The 16027-nt window shown below is 43.0% G+C and overlaps 2 protein-coding genes across 3 annotated transcripts in view; one reads left to right on the top strand and one right to left on the bottom strand.

Moving 5' to 3' along the window:
- Positions 1-2998, top strand: part of IL2RA (interleukin 2 receptor subunit alpha) — a 43472-nt gene extending 40474 nt beyond the window's left edge. The window contains exon 8 of one of the 2 annotated variants that reach the window (XM_079106896.1): positions 2804-2998. In XM_079106896.1, the coding sequence (XP_078963022.1) occupies positions 2804-2825 (22 nt within the window). In that variant the 3' untranslated portion in view covers positions 2826-2998. Of the gene's footprint in view, positions 1-371 lie in introns of both variants that reach the window. The other variant, XM_079106895.1, reaches the window with a different exon arrangement.
- Positions 1-16027, bottom strand: part of LOC306642116 (uncharacterized protein) — a 238383-nt gene that overhangs the window by 43615 nt on the left and 178741 nt on the right. The gene's annotated exons all lie outside the window — the stretch shown is intronic.

The raw sequence follows: 16027 nt of genomic DNA, 5'->3' as shown, positions 1-16027 counted from the left end.
AAAACAGAGCCCCTCCTGTTCTTCACTCCCTCAGACCCACTTAGCCTCTGCCTCTGGAGTAACGGGGAAACGGGAGGGCTTCAGGACTCTGCCTCGGACCTCCCTGGCTGAACACTGAATTGAACAGTGAACCATGGAGCAGAGGCTAAGATTGGGCAGCCCATTTGGGTCTCCAGAGGGGTGGCAAGGTGGCAAGGTCAGGTTCCACCAAGTAGGAAGGTAATGGTATCCTGGTGTAGAATCAAAAGTTAGCAGGTCTAACTTTTAGTTGGGACTCAGGTAGAATATTCTGCCCACGTCGGTATAAGGTGGGACCACATTTTCCTTGGCACGGTATTACACATGGCTGTGACTGGGTTATATCATTACAGGAAAAAGAGTAGAAGAACCATCTAGAAAACCCTCAGTGGCGAGAAGCCAAGAACAGCCAACGGAAGTCATGAGGCAGAAGCAAAGTCAGAGAGGTTAAACGCTCACTCGGCAGGCATCTCTCACACTCCTTGGCTTTTGGGAAGCTCTGGATTCACATCACAGAACATCAGGCAGCTGCTGTTGCATCACCAAGCCAATCTGCACCATCAAAGGGGGAGAGCTGCCCACTTCTATCCAGAATTTCCAGAGTCTTTAAAGGGAAAAGGAACTCTCTGACTTATTTCCCTGGACATGGGTTGATTAAAGCTAGAACAGTATGGAATGTTCTCCATACACATATGATACAAAGTAACTTTGTGTCAACTTCATCCCAACTTCCCAGTTTGGAAATCCCAGGTGAAGCCGTAGCACTAATGTGAGTAGTCTCCCTCCTGTGCCACCCCGTGTGCCTGGATCTTAACATGTGGATCCTTTCCCAGCCTCGGGTCAGCTAGCCCATTATGTTCACTTTGCTTACTAAACAGCCTTTAAGAACTCTGGGCTGCTGACTAGCACACTGTATGAGCCTAGCTCAATCCCATAAGGTGAACCCCTTCTCCTGAGGCTTTGGATTTGAATCTCTAAAGAACAAAAGCTATGGCAGAATAATTTTTGGATAATATCAAAACAGGGCAGCTAAACCCTTGGAATTGTGAAGCTTCAATACTGGAGAGGATTTGAGAGGATTTCAAATATTGAATGTCAGTGTCAGGAACAGAAGGGTAAACTATGTCCCAGATAATGGATTAAAATTACCAAAATGCTTCACTTGTACCCTTCTAATGGGCTTAAGAGTCGGTTCCTTTGGGATTGCTATAAATTATACTCAGAACTTGGCCTACACTAATTTGAAGTTTACTGGTAGACACACAATGTACAAATGTGTATATTTCCTAATACATATTATAAAAACACTGAAAAGGATCACATTCAATGTTCATGGAAAGAAGGAAAGAAAGAAGAAGGAATGAAGGGGGGAGATGATACTGATAAAATTTTACTATGGATAAGGTGCTCCCCCGGTCCTCAAATGTTACCAAAAAGCTCAGCAAATCACAAGGCTTGGAGGCCCTCTTAAAATAGATTGCTGGGTTGACTTCTGGAGTTGCTGGGTCAGTAGATCCGGGATTTACATTTCTAACAAGTTCCCAGGTGATTCTAATGGTGCTGGTCCAAGGACTGCACTCTGAGAACCACTGTGCACTCCCTGTGCCCCCCCACCCTCAGCTGCTACTGAAAACATCAGCTTCAGGTGCTAAGGCCTCAGTGAAAGTTCCTGTCCAGCCTCATGTGAGATACTTCTTCAAACCATTTGGCTGGTTTGAACACCATGTAACTTTATGGAATTAGCAAAAAGTTTGAACTATCAACCAGTTTTCATTTCTGGAAGGCAGAAGAATGATATGGTTTGGCAGGACATGGTGGTGCATGTCGGTAATCCCAGCAACTGGGAAGGCTAAGGCAGGAGGATCGAAAGCTTGAGGCCAGTCCCAGCAACTTAGTGAGACCCTGTCTCAAAATAAAAAATAAAAAATAAACTGGGATGGAGTTCAGTGGTAAAGCACCCCTGGGTTCAATCCACAGTACCAAAAAATAAATCAATAACAAAATAAGAATGGGCAGATTTCAGCAGGATCTAGATTCAGATTAAAGAACTACTTTCTATTCTTTCTGTACATTCCTTCATTCATTCCTTCATTCATGCCAAGTACAAAGCAGACTTTCTTGTCCATCCTCCCTTCTTTCCCAAATATGTGTTTTCTGGGTAAACTAAATTTGAGAGGCATCTCTCAGAACAGAATTTAAAAAAAAATTTTTTTTAATTCTTCCTCAAGTAAAATTGAATTGTATTCTCTTTACTCGTTTTGGGAAAGAGGGCGCTATGACAACAATGTTTCTTTCTTATCCATCTAAGATGTTATTTACCTATTTTTCTCTCCCTCGCTCATGACAATAGAAATAACAAATTTGAAATAAGAAAATGGTTTATCCTGAGCCAACACAAGCCCTGGGAACACCAACTCCTGTTAACAACGTGAGTTCCCAAAGCATATGGTTCACCAAGGACATGGCCCTCCCGTGGAAAGAGATCACACAAGTATTTTATTGTGCCAATAAAGTAGGTGGGGTCCTCAGGCAAGCTATAAAACAGTAGGGAAATCTTCCAGTTTTCAGTAAAGCAGAGGAATTTCCTACAGGAGCCAAGTACCATCTCATCCTCAGTCTGAAAATTTAACAGAGGTCCATGAAGCTTAGCAGACATTTATCTGGTGGTCACAAAAATGCTAGGTTGGTTACAGAGGCCAGTGACGAATGGCTGGAAAAGGAGCCCAATTAAATTGTCCGATACAACTTAAGCCTCTTAATTTATGACATTTCACCTCTCCACAAGGTCACAACACTCCAGTGAGTGAAATTTAAACCATCTGGAAGCTCTTAAATACAAACATGGCCTCTTTGAGGACTCTTCAGCTCACGCTCAGAAGTAGTGGAACTTTCCAGAAGCTAGATGCCATGTGATGAGTTCCTATCATGAGTTCATTTCTGTTGTTTATGAAAGAATTAATAAATGGTGTTTTAAATTTTTCTTGTTTTTAGTTTCTAAGTATGGTGAATATCAACAGATATGAATCTACACAAACAAAAGCTCTCTTTGGGATCCTCCCTAGTTTGTAATAGCTTTAATATTTTTTAATAATAAAAAGAGGGCCTGACAAAGGACTAGCAAGCACATCAATCACGCAGGCATTTTGGAAAGGCAAATTCAAACTGCAAGGAGATATCCCTTCATGACCATCAAGGAGACTGAACAAAAGAAGGAGCAGAAGAGCCCTCGTTCAGGATTGGGAGAGAGGAAATGGCCCAGCCGCTGTGGAAAACAGGCTGGGGGTTCTTCACACCACTAGACGTAGAATTTCCCTGACCCTTCAATTCCACTCTTACTCATGTTCCCAAAGGAGACATGTCCAAGCAAAACATGTACACAACTATTTATATTGTGTGCCTGCCAAAAGGCACTCAATCCAAGGGGACTTTCCAGCCACACAAGAACAGGGGTGGGGACAACTAAAGGTATATTTCTTTAAAGAACCCAACAAGAGAAGTAAATCCTAGGAGACCTCTGAAGACTGTCCACCCTAGAGTACTCAGACAATGGGGAACTGGGGACAGGACCTCATGCTCTAGGGGATAAAATACAGACTGTACCCAGTCAGACATGCCTGCCCCTCAGACATCCAATCCTCCAAGACACCTGATCTCACAAGATTGTCATTAAAGGCTCGCTTTTTGCTGTACTTTGTGTCTCTTAGACCATTCTTTAGGTCTGAACTGGTGAGCATATTTTTTGCATGGTATATCCGTACAATGGAATATTAATCAACCATCAGAAGGAATGAAATATTGATACGTGCTACTGTGTGGATGATCCTCAGAAACATTATGCTAAGTGAAAGAAGCCAGACACCAAAAGTCACATATGATTCCCTCTGCATGAAATGGCCATAATGGACAAGTGGATAAAGACAGTGGATGGGGTGGGGGTTACTTGACAGGTATAGAGAGATAAAAAGTATTGGATGATAAAATAAGTTTTGAAACTAAAGAGAAATTATGTAACTTTGTGAACACACTGAAAGTCGCTGGATTACATACTTTATAATAGTTCATTTATCTTTGTGAATTCCATCTCATTTAATAAAATGAAAAGGAGGCCCTGAGACCAAAATACTTGAATCCTGCTGGTCTCATTCATGATTCTCAAAGAAAGGTCCTCAGTCTACGGTACAGGACCGGGAAGGTCCTCCTGAAGTTTTAATGGAGATCCACTTATGTTCTATTAGATGAGTTACTAGGACACCCTGAAGTTTTGTTTTTGAAAACTAAAATTATTGCTAAAGTTTTAAAATAGATCACTAAAGTTTACTGAAGACTTCATTCATTATTCCACTGAGAACATAAAACTTGCATAGCTCCCCGGAAGCATGCAGTTGTTGATACATTACCAGACCGATGTTGAGTTAGGTTATTGATTGCTCGTGTTCTCTCAGCTATATTGTAAAATGCCGTCAGCCCGTTCAGATAGGGGCTGTGATTATTGGTGCCCCAACAGGTACTCTCCATAGACAACTGAATTTGCTATGAGTTGGAAAACTGTATAAACTGAAAATCAATAAATTTTCTTAGATCCGTACATGAAGCGAGGGCAAATCACGTCCCTGATTGGAGACAGACAGGCTGCTAGAGAGAGTCACCATTTTTCAGAGCAAACCTGGGCCCAAACTCCTTCTGTGTTAGGAAATGATAATTTAAGGAGTTACTGTTGGAGGCTGGGCATGGCCACCTCTGCAACGAGAGCCCCAGGGGAATTTGGTCCCTGGGCCCCAGTTTCTTATGAGTTTTGACTGCAAGGCACTTGAGCTCCTCACTATGAAGATCAGAGGAATCCACAGGGGGAGAAAGGAAGGAACTATTTTGAAATAGGCACTCCTTTCTCTCTCTCTCTCTCTCTCTCTCTCTCTCTCTCTCTCTCTCTCTCGTTTTTATATTTATTTATTTATTTATTTTACCATTCAATGAACTTTTTTAATCTCTTTTTTAAATTATTTATTTTTTTAATTTTTCACAGACTGCATTTTGATTCGTTGCACAGAAATGGAGTACATCATTTCATTTCTATGGTTGTGCATGATGTAGATTCATACCATTCGTGTAATCATATATGTTCATAGGGTAATGATGTCTGTTTCATTCCACCATTTTTCATACTCCCCTCTCATTTTCTTCTACATAAAGTTCCTCCATTCTTCTCTCACTCACCACACCTTCCACCCCCATTATACATCATTCTCCACTTATCAGGGAAAATAGTTGGCCTTTGGTTTTTGGGGATTGGCTTATTTCACTTAGCATGATATTCTCCAATTCCATCCATTTATTGCAAATGTTATAATATTATTCTTCTTTATAGCTGAATAATATCTTCAGATAGAGCACTTATATCCAAAATTTATAAAGAACTTACAAAACTTTACACCAAAAATACAGGGAACCCAATCAATAAATGGGCCAAGGAACTGGACAGATACTTTACAGAAGAAGACATACAGGCAATTAATAAATATACGAAAAAGTGTTCAACATCTCTAGTAATTAGAGAAATGCAAATTAAAACAACTCTAAGATTTCATCTTACTCCAATTAGAATGGCTATTATCAAAAACACAAACAATAATAGATGTTGGTGTGGATATGGGGAAAAAGGCACAGTTTTACTTTGCTGGTGGAGTTGCAAATTGGTGCAGCCATGCTGGAAAGCAGCGTGGAGAATCCTCAGAAAACTTGGAATGACCCACATTTTGACCCAGTTATTCCACTCCTTGGTTTATACCCAAAGGACTTAAAATCAGCATACTACAGTAACACAGCCACGTCAATGTTCATAGCTGCTCAATTCACAATAGCCAGATTGTGGAACCAACCTAGGTGCCCTTCAACAGATGAATGGATAAAGAAACTCTAGTATATATACACAATGAACTTTTTTTTAATGGTTTTGCATTTCTTTTAAGTTCTTTTTCATTTGCTCTATTTAGTTATAGATGACAGTGGGATATATTTTGACATATCATACATACATGGAGTACAATTTCCCATTCTCATGGTTGTACATGATGTGGAGTTTCACTGGTCACATATTCACATATGAACATAGGAAAGTGACGTCTGATTCATTTGTCTGTCATTCCTATTCCCCTTTGTCTAACCCAATGAACTTCTTTTCTTCCCTCACCTGCCTTATTGTGTGTTAGCATTCACATATCATTAATTCTACTGTCTTTCCCATTTCTGTCCTCCCTCCATTCTCCCCATCCCACCTATCCAGTTGGTGAGCCTTCACTCCTCCCCCACCCCTGTTGTGAGTCAGCATCTGCATATCAAAGAGAACATTCAGACTTTGGTTCTTGGGGATTGGCTTATTTCACTTAGCATGATAGCCTCTAGTTCCATTCATTTACCCACAAATGTCACAATTTCATTCTTCTTTATGACTGAGTAATATTCCATTGGGTATAAGTACCATATTTTCTTTATCCATTCATCTATTGAAGGGCACCTAGGTTGGTTCCATACCTTAGCTATTGTGAATTGAGTTGCTATGAAAATTGATGTGGTCACATTACTGTAGTATGCTGATTTTAAGTCCTTTGGGTATATGCTGAGGAGTGGGCTAACTGGGTCAAATGGTGGTTCCATTCCAAGTTTTATGAGGGTTCCCCATACTGCTCTCCAGAGTGGTTGCACCAGTTTGCAGTCCCACCAGCAATGTATGAGTGTACCTTTTTCCCCACATACTTACCAGCAGTTATTGTTACTTGTAATCTTGATAATTGTCATTCTGACTGAAGTGAGAGAAATCTCAGTGTAGTTTTACTTTGCATTTCTCTAATTACTAGTGATGTTAGACATTTTTACATATATTTGTTGACCATTCATATTTCTTCTTCTGTGAAGTGTCTGTTCAGTTCCTTAACCCATTTGTTGAATGGGTTATTTGTATTTTTGGTGTTAAGTTTTTTGAGTTCTTTATATATCCTGGAGATTAATGCTCTATCTGAAGTGCAGGTGGCAAAGATTTTCTCCATTCTGTAGGCTCTCTCTTATGGTTTTTTTTTTTTTTTTTAATCTAAGAAGAAGCTTTTTAGTTTGAATCTATCCCATTTGTTGATTCTTGATTTTACTTCTTGTGCTTCAGGAGTCTTGTTGAGGAATTCAGCTCCTAAGATTACATGATGGAGTTCGAGCCTACTTTTTCTTCTAGTAGGTGCAGGGTATCTGGTCTAATGCCAAGGTTCTCGATCCACTTAGAGTTGAGTTTTGTGCAGAGTGAGAGATAGGGGTCTAATTTCAATCCATTACATATGGATTTCCCATTTTTCCAGCACCATTTGTTGAAAAAGCTATCTTTTCTCCAATGTATGTTTATGAATCTTTGTCTAGCATGAGATACCTGTATTTATGGGGTTTGTCTCTGTGTCTTCTATTCTGTACCATTGGTCTTCATGTCTGTTTTGGTGCCAATACAATGCTGGTTTTGTTACTATAGCTCTGTAGTATAATTTAAGGTCTGGTATTGTGATGCATTCTGCTTCACTTTTCTTGCTGAGGATTACTTTGGCTATTCTGGGTCTCTTATTTTTCCAATGAATTTTATGACTGCTTTTTCTATTTCTATGAAGAACATCATCAGAACCTTAATAGTAATTGCATTAAGTCTGGATAGCATCTTTGGAAGTATGACCATTTTGACAATACTAATTCTGCCTATCCAAGAACATGGGAGACCTTTCCATCTTCTGAGGTCTTCTTCAATTTCTTTCTTTAGTGTTCTGTAGTTTTCATTGTAGAGATCTTTTACCTCTTTTATTAGATTGATTCCCAAATATTTTATTTTCTTTGAAGCTATTGTGAATGGGATAGTTTTTCTAATTTCTCTTTCAGTTGATTCATCAGTGATTTATAAGAATGCAATTTTTATGGGTGTTAATTTTATATCCTGCTACTTTGCTGAATTAATTTATGAGTTCTAGAAGTTTTCTGGTGGAGTTTTGGGGTCTTCTAAATATAGAATTATGTTGCCAGAAAATAGAGATAGTTTGAATTCTTCTTTTCCTATTTTTACACTTTCAATTTCTTTCTTCTAATTGCTCTGCCTAGAGTTTCAAGGACTATGTTGAACAGAAGTGGTGAAACAGGGCATCCCTGTCCTGTTCCAGTTTTTAGAGGGAATGCTTTCAATTTTTCTACATTTAGAATGATGTTGACCATGGACTTAAATAGCCTTTATGATGTTGAGATATGTTCCTACAATCCCCAGTTTTTCTAGTGTTTTGAACATGAACAGATGCTGTACTTTGTCAAATGCTTTTTCTACATCTATTGAGATAATCGTGATTCTCGTCTTTAAGTCTATTGATGTGATGAATTACGTTTATTGATTTCTGTTAGGTGAACCAACCTTGCTTCCCTGGGATAAACCCCATTTGATCGCGGAGCACTAGCTTTCTAATGTGTTTTTGTATGCAATTAGGCACTCCATTCTCTTAACAAGTCCTGCCCTTGAGGATAAGTATTTTCCTGCCCACCATGGATTTTACCAGAGCCTCTCAAACCTGGGGAAGGGAAATATCCAACACTAAACTGTTCTAGTCTTCCGCATGGGAAAAGAAAAATATGCAATTCCTGCCCCTCCCCTCTCATCTCACCTAAGGGAGGAGGTGCAGAGAAGCTCCTGGAGACAGACCTGGGGCAGGGGGTCACTAAGAGACCGCCACATAACAGACTCCAGAAAAGAGTTCCTCACCAGAAAAGAAGGAGTTCCCCACCAGAAAAGAGTTCACACCCCTTGCCACACCCCTTGCCACGCCCCCTCACCACGCCCCTCATCACAAGATCCTCCATAGGGCTCTTGTATGGTAATAGAAGTAGCCTCAGGGAAATAACGGGAGACAAAAAACAAGGACACCAGAGGAAGCTTTAGCTTCCAACTTCTATGGCTGCAGCAAACAGCAGACACTATTAGACAGCCAAACATAAAGCCTCACATCAATGGCCTGCTTAACTCAGTTCCTCTCACCCAGTACCTCATGAACAACTTTCCACGAATAATTACAAGGCATGCTGAAAGATAAAACGCAGTTTGAAGAGACAAAGCAAGTGTCGTCACTAGACCCAGGTACAACTGAGGTGATGTGCAATCAGATTAGGAATTTAAATAACTGTGGCACAGAAATCATTGTGACAGAGATTGCTATGGTCCCCTGAATCCATTCTTCCCTTCTTCCATTGTCAATAAAAGTCCTATGATTTAGAGAACCCAACCCTCTCCCAATTGCCAGTAACATTTGCTGGCTCCTTTGCAGCTAAGTGTGACTGTGTGACTAAGTTCTGGACAAGGAACGGTGAACAAAAGGAACGTCCAGGGTGTGCCCTGGAAGAGGACAGGCAGGCCCTACCCCTTGTCATCTCTTCTCGCTGTCAAGCCCTTGGTCTTGGTAGAACCACCAGTGGCATATGTTAGCACAAAAAGACGGGGCCAAAAGCAAACTTCATGGATCATCTCAGTTGTTTATTCAGGAATGAATTTCATGTAGGAATGGAATGATGCTGGTGGACCCACTTTCCTGGTGGAAAATGAGTCACTGAACAAAGGAGGGGACTGGGCTTATGTAGGCTATACTAAGAGGTGACTTAATTAATGAGCATGTCAGCTTGGGCACTCAGGAATTTGGGGTCTATTTTACTGGGAGAAATGGGAGGGAGTTTGGGGTCAGTGATTCATCTCTGGGATTAATCTTACTGGACTGCATGGAGCGTCTGGGGTCAGTGGTTGGTATCCAGAAGGGATTTGCTTAAGAAAGGATTAATGCTTTGGTCTCTCCCGACAGACTGCCTTTCTAGGTTTGATGGACACCTCCTCCCCAGGGTTTGTTTTATCACTGGGAAAGAATGTCCTGGGAAAGGATCAATACTCTCAATATAGGGCTTTCTTTCTCACTCCCCTTTTTCTAGGTCTATTTCTGGGGTTTTTCATTTTCCATATCTAATAGCATAGAAGCCACCTGCCAAGTTCAACAAGGACAAAAAAAATCAAAGGAACCCAGACATCTGTTTTCATGGAAGTGCTAAGCTGTGACTGAGTACACCTGGACTGCACTCCTGCCAGAAATACACACCCATTCCCATTGAGGTTGTAATACAAAGCTGCTCCCCTGCCCTTTCCATTGTATCACAACCTAGCTTGTCAGTCTGAAAGCTGCTCTCCCCGCCCTTTCTGGTGCAGCCATTTTCCCCGCCTCCCAACTACTGTCAGTCTGTGAACATCCTAGCTAGCTGTTGGTTCATCAGTCAGCTTGCAAGTATCCTTCTCCTTTATTGGTTCCCTGTTAGTCCTGGGGGAGTCTTAAAGATAGCTTCACTGCCATCTTTTCTCTTTTGCTTTTCTCTGCCCCGACTCACTTTCTTTCACCTCCTTGCTTTCCACTCTCTCTTGCTTAAGCCCTTTCTCTTTCCCTTTCTTTTCCTCTCATTTTCTCTCTTACCCTGCAGGGTAAGACACTCTGATTGCTTAATAAACTCCCTTATGTGATTTCCCGTGTCCGGCATGGTTTTTGTGGGATTCCTTACAGAGGTCACTGTGATTTTTTTGCCCTTATTAGGGAAAAATTAACAATCACATCCCTATGACATTAAACATAAACATATACTCACTTCCTCCTTAAAAAGTCTGCTTTTAGGGCTGGGGTTGTGGCTCAGTGGTAGAGCCCTTGCCTAGCACATGTGAGGCACTGGGTCCGAGCCTCTGCACCACATAAAAATAAATAAAGTTAAAAAATTTTTTAAATCTGCTTTTATAGTCATATTAGTATAAAAATCTGATCAATTAAAAATAGTACCAAGAATCAACATTCAACTTCATAGCCGACTCATGTAATGACATGTTTTCTGCTCCATGACTACTTCCCGAAAAGTTTCCCCTCCAGGAAGTAAGTCTATCAGCTAAAATGGCACCTGTTCTCTTTAAATTGGACTACTCTCTTACCCATCTTCAGGGAATGACTGCAGTCCATTTGTAACATCCCCGAAGGCTTTCCAAAAATGTTGGTTCCCATGGATCTATTCCTATGAGATTGTGTTTTCTGGCTAAGATGGGAATGAGAAGCCTACTGAGATGTTCAAGACTCGCTGTAATTTCCACTCCCCCTTCAAGGGGCAAGCTGCCAAGCATATGTCCTATTCTACGGTAGTGAGGATCATACTTTTCAATCTATCCTACCAATGTGACTGTGGTGATAAGAAGAAATCTTTGATTACAAGGTAACAGAATTATCAAGCACTATATTCGCCTATGTGTCACTTAAGATTCAAAGTAGAAAAATCAGAGAAAATTCCAACAGTTCCATGGAACTGTGCACCCCTCACATGGTTGTTTCCTTCCTGGCTCATCGATCTTATCAAGAACCTAATTTGGGTTTTTTTGTTTTGTTTTTTCCTTCTCTTCTTTCTCTCTAGTATGTAAGCTTGGTCCAAAGACCAGCTTAGCCTCCAAAGTCTGCATCTTTAGCTTCTGACTCTAGCTTTTCTTCCCACAGGGTTTTGTTTTGTTTTGTTTTGTTTTGTTTGGTGCTGGGGATTGAACTCAGGGCCTTGTGCTTGCAAGGCAAGCACTCTACCAACTGAGCTATCTCCCCAGCCCCTGTAGGTTTTGACACATGGCCACAGAGTCGGACCAATGGAACAATCTCTGAGACAGACACCAGGATGCCCTCTGGATCCCTCCTTTTTCTTCTTTTTCAGTCTCACTTCTTTAAAAATGCAGTTAGTCTCCCTTCGGTGTATCAGACATACCCAGATACACCTGAATTCCAGTGGTGACCCTGTTGAGAACAGGGTGATATCTGTGCAGCCAGCTGTCTTAATTACCAGGAAGCAGGCAGTTGTGACTGCACCCTCAAGAGCCAATACAGCGCAAACAGGACTGCTGGGCCCCCGTGCTTATCGAGGTTGTTAAGAAATATTTGCCTGAGAAATGTGCAGCTGCCTAGAAACCTTATCTATCAAGGACAGGGGGGCCTAACTGCAACTCATCTCCTGCACAGTTCACCCCTTCCCTCCTCCCTTCTTCCTCTAGGACCGTTCAGTTCTGGTGGGACCCAATGAGAATCAAATAGATTGGCAGGACCCAACCAGAGGAGGACTAATGTTTAGCTGTTCAAATGTTAACCAATTAAAAAGAACACTGTAAAACTGTTTGCCTTTCATTATAAAAGCCTGCTGAACAAAGGCTCAGGGCCTCTTAGCGTCACTGGTTACCGAGTGCGCAGAGGACCAGGCTCGAGCTTGCTAATAAATGACTCTTTGTTGCTTGCATTGATCGTGGTCTCTGGTGGTCTCTTTGTGGGGTCTCGAGCCGCTGGGCACAACAACCCCAGGTGAGAGGGTCTTCTGGTCCAGATACATCATGATGCTCATGTTAAAATGCTGTTAGGACCTTGAAATTCTAGGTTCTTCACGTATTTATTCTGCAATTATTTAACACCACTCCCTAGGGAAAACCTACAAACAGAAAGCTCCCTAGCTGGTGTCATTGGTGCTGTGGAAACGATTCCATTTTGGCAGAGTAAGAAACCACAGCACCACACTGTATGCACTGTTGCCCTGCAACGGCCTACACAGGGATACACGGAATAAAATCGATAGATACCGATCTGCTGACTTCCAAGAACACTGCGCCAGGTGTGAGACCCAAGAGGCAGGGAACAGGAGACAACCAGGAGAACAGGTTTCCTTCCCACCCACATTCCCAGTGTGCTTGCTACGAAGGAAGAGAAAAGCCAAAGGGAGCAGTGAAATCTGCAGAAGTCTCGTCTTCTGGCTGCTCCGTGATTTGTAGAGGGAAGGTAGGTTTGGATCCATAGACCCCAGCAAACTGAGGAGCCCAAGGACTCAGGGCAGTCTGGCTGTGTTTTGAGAATGGCAGCCATGAATACAAGTCCTGTAGACCAGAAGTTGGAAAGGCAGGAGAGACCTTCACACAGCTCCCAGAGTTTCCCTCCGGAATGTGGCTGGAATGGGATCCACACATCCCCATGTGCCCACTGGTGAAGTATAGTTAACTGAAGTCACGGACAGGCATGACTTCCCTCCAGAGATCACCAAGAAAGCAGCCTGGGCTCCCTGCAGCAGACCCCAGGACGTTGGAAACAGAAATTCAGATAGACAATCATGCCAGGAATTGAATGAGCACCCACGGATCTGCAGGCTGCTACTTGCTGGGGTCTGTCACAGGGACTCCTCAGCATCTAGGTGCACCAGAGCCGAAGCGGAAGGGAACCCTCTACCAGCAGGGTGTGCCTCTCCATGTCACTTCTACCTCTCTACAGTCCCTGGCTTCCCCTGATTGCAGGAGCCCTCACAGTAGGTACCCAAAGAAGAGGGGAATAAAACCCTGAGGTAGAACTTTAACTCAAATTCTGAGTTAATAATTGACCTGGAAACTACTGAAGTGGACAGGGGAAATGACACGGGGGGGCAGAAGCTTCGGGTGAGGGCACCTGGTCAACCAGGGCTTTAGAATCAGAAATGGAGAGCTTTGACTTTAAAATATACTTCCTGCCTTGGGTCCTGTAAGGTAACCGCCTGCTCACTCTCCTTAGAAAGATCATCTGGCATTTTTGTTCCACAAACCACATCTTTGGGATTCACAGTCTTTTCCTTTCCTCTTCAACTGTTCCCCTCCCCAGACGTCTCAGACTGAGTCATTTTTAACTGACAAACCATTTCCTACAGCTCCAATGAATCCAATAAGACAACCATAGTAGGGGATACGTTAGCTAGAAGGAGAACTTCTACCTCTAAATGATAAAATTTTTCACAAATAATCAGTGCTCTTTTGTGGGAGAAAATACTACTCACCACTCTCTTGAGCTCAGTGATGGCATTCGATTTGCTTTGGCAGTGAGGGTGACAAGTGTGTGTACCACCCCTGCCTGAATGTTCAGAGATAGCACATGCCTCTCCTGAGCCACTCTGGTTCATTCCTCTGCCTCAATGTCCCCAAATTTGCAGCTGTTTCTCCATCAACCTGCCATAGTGGAAAGACTAAACTTTGATATAATGTTGCTCCAATACAAAACAAAGGATTGGGGGGCTGTTTGTTATTGACACCCAGCCTGCCTGATGGTGACAGATATACAACCTTTCAGGAGCACACAGAAATTGTAGCTTCTTTATTTAATCTGTAACAAGTCAGCCTTTACCCACTAGTTGGAAGGAAAACAAAATGTTCTACCCAATTTAAACAACCCCTGTAGGCAACTTTTAGCCTCTTTTTAATAAAAAGGCTCAGCCACAAATATCCTCTCCCTCTGCTTCTTGCTCTAGGATGGTTTCCAGGTGACATGGGGAGAAGTAGGGAGGAGAATGGTTCATGCAGCCTCAGGGTAGTGGGAAAGGTGGCACCTGGGCTTTCCTCAGACCCAGGTACTGATTGCTGACTGGGAATCTCAGCTGGAGCCTGCCTCAGTCGTAAACTGTGGCCTGGACTTTCTGGGGACGATCATTGCCTCACTAACCCATCTTGATCTCATCCTTACAGGCCTCTTGGAGAGGTCTGGGCTGCCCACAATCCTGGTCAGCCATCTCAACTGCTGCTTCCCTAGGGACACCTCACCCCACTACAGTCAGCCCCTCTAGAAAGCAACACAGTCAGATTCGCAGTTATTTTCTGGGTTCCTACTATATAGAAAAGCAAAAAGCGGGGCTCAGCTCAGCCTCTTCCCTCCCTCCAGCACACACTGCAGCCCTGGAACTATGTGGCTGTAACTGACCTGATCACTTCCCTGCCTCCCTGTCTATCTTCTTCCCCATCTCCTGGTGTAAGAAACAGACAGACAGCCCCCCCACCTTCTTACTGCTGTACGCACCTCATATGTAAAATTCTGAGGGCTAGTCACCAATCCTGACACTTGATATGCTAGAAGAGCATTAATAACAATCCTTTAGAAAGTAAACTGGCCAAAAGTCTGTGGAGCATTTTACTTCAAAATCCTATTTTGACACAAATGGTATGGACTCCGCCTCTTGTACAACCAGAGAAATGAATAGTTGTGCTCCATTCATGTACAATGAATCAAAATGCATTCTTCTGTCATGTATATCTAATTAGAACAAATAAGTTTTTTTTAAAAAATCCTATTTTGAAAATCATGGAATGAGACAGACATCATGACCCTATGTACATGTATGATTACACGAATGGTGTGAATCTACATCATGCACAATCATAGAAAGGAAATGATGTACCCCATTTGTGTACAATGAATCAAAATGCGATCTGTAAAAAATAAAAAGTAAATGATTTTTTAAAAATCCTATTTTGAGGGTTTCAAGATGGCGGCCTAGAGGGTGGCTGCATTTCATGTTGCTCCAGGACTCAGGATTCAAAAGAGGAGATATTGAGAGACTTGGGACCAACTCAAAGCAGCCGGGTGACTCTCACCCGTTGGGAAGGCGTCCCGGATGGGACGGTGGTACCGGAACGCAGGAAACTTTGTGAAGTAGAGCTGCTGGCGAGACGCCCCTCCCCCCACTGGAGCAGTGAACGCGGACAACTGGGAGCGTGGTAAAGGAGGCTGCTCAGCACAGCGCTGGGACTCAGAGCAACCACTGGGGCTCCGGCGGCTGCCCAGGGGAGGAGTGGCGAGGAGAGCTGTGTGGACTCAGGACACCGGGGCCTGCCCTGAGGAAGAGGAGGAGGAACGAGGCCGCTTGGATTCGGAGTGACTGCACCAGAGCTACAGGCGGTTGCCAGAGGAGAAGCCGCGCGGCGAGCAGTTTGGACTCAGAACGACGCTTCTGAACACCGGGGCCTGCCCTGAGGACGAAGAGGAGGAGGAGTGTGGCCGCTTGGATTCAGAGTGACTACACCAGAGCTACAGGCGGTTGACAGAGGAGGGGCTGCGTGGCAAGCTGTTTGGACTCAGACCACTTCTGAACACCGGGGCCTGCCCGGAGGAGTAGGAGGAGGAGGAGGAGGAGGAGCGCGGCGGGTCGTGTG

Source organism: Sciurus vulgaris, assembly GCF_902686455.1.
Source record: "Sciurus vulgaris genome assembly, chromosome: 12".
Classification (NCBI taxonomy): domain Eukaryota; kingdom Metazoa; phylum Chordata; class Mammalia; order Rodentia; family Sciuridae; genus Sciurus; species Sciurus vulgaris.
The sequence above is the reverse complement of the archived record's forward strand: the minus strand, read 5'-3'. Positions and strand labels throughout refer to the sequence as shown.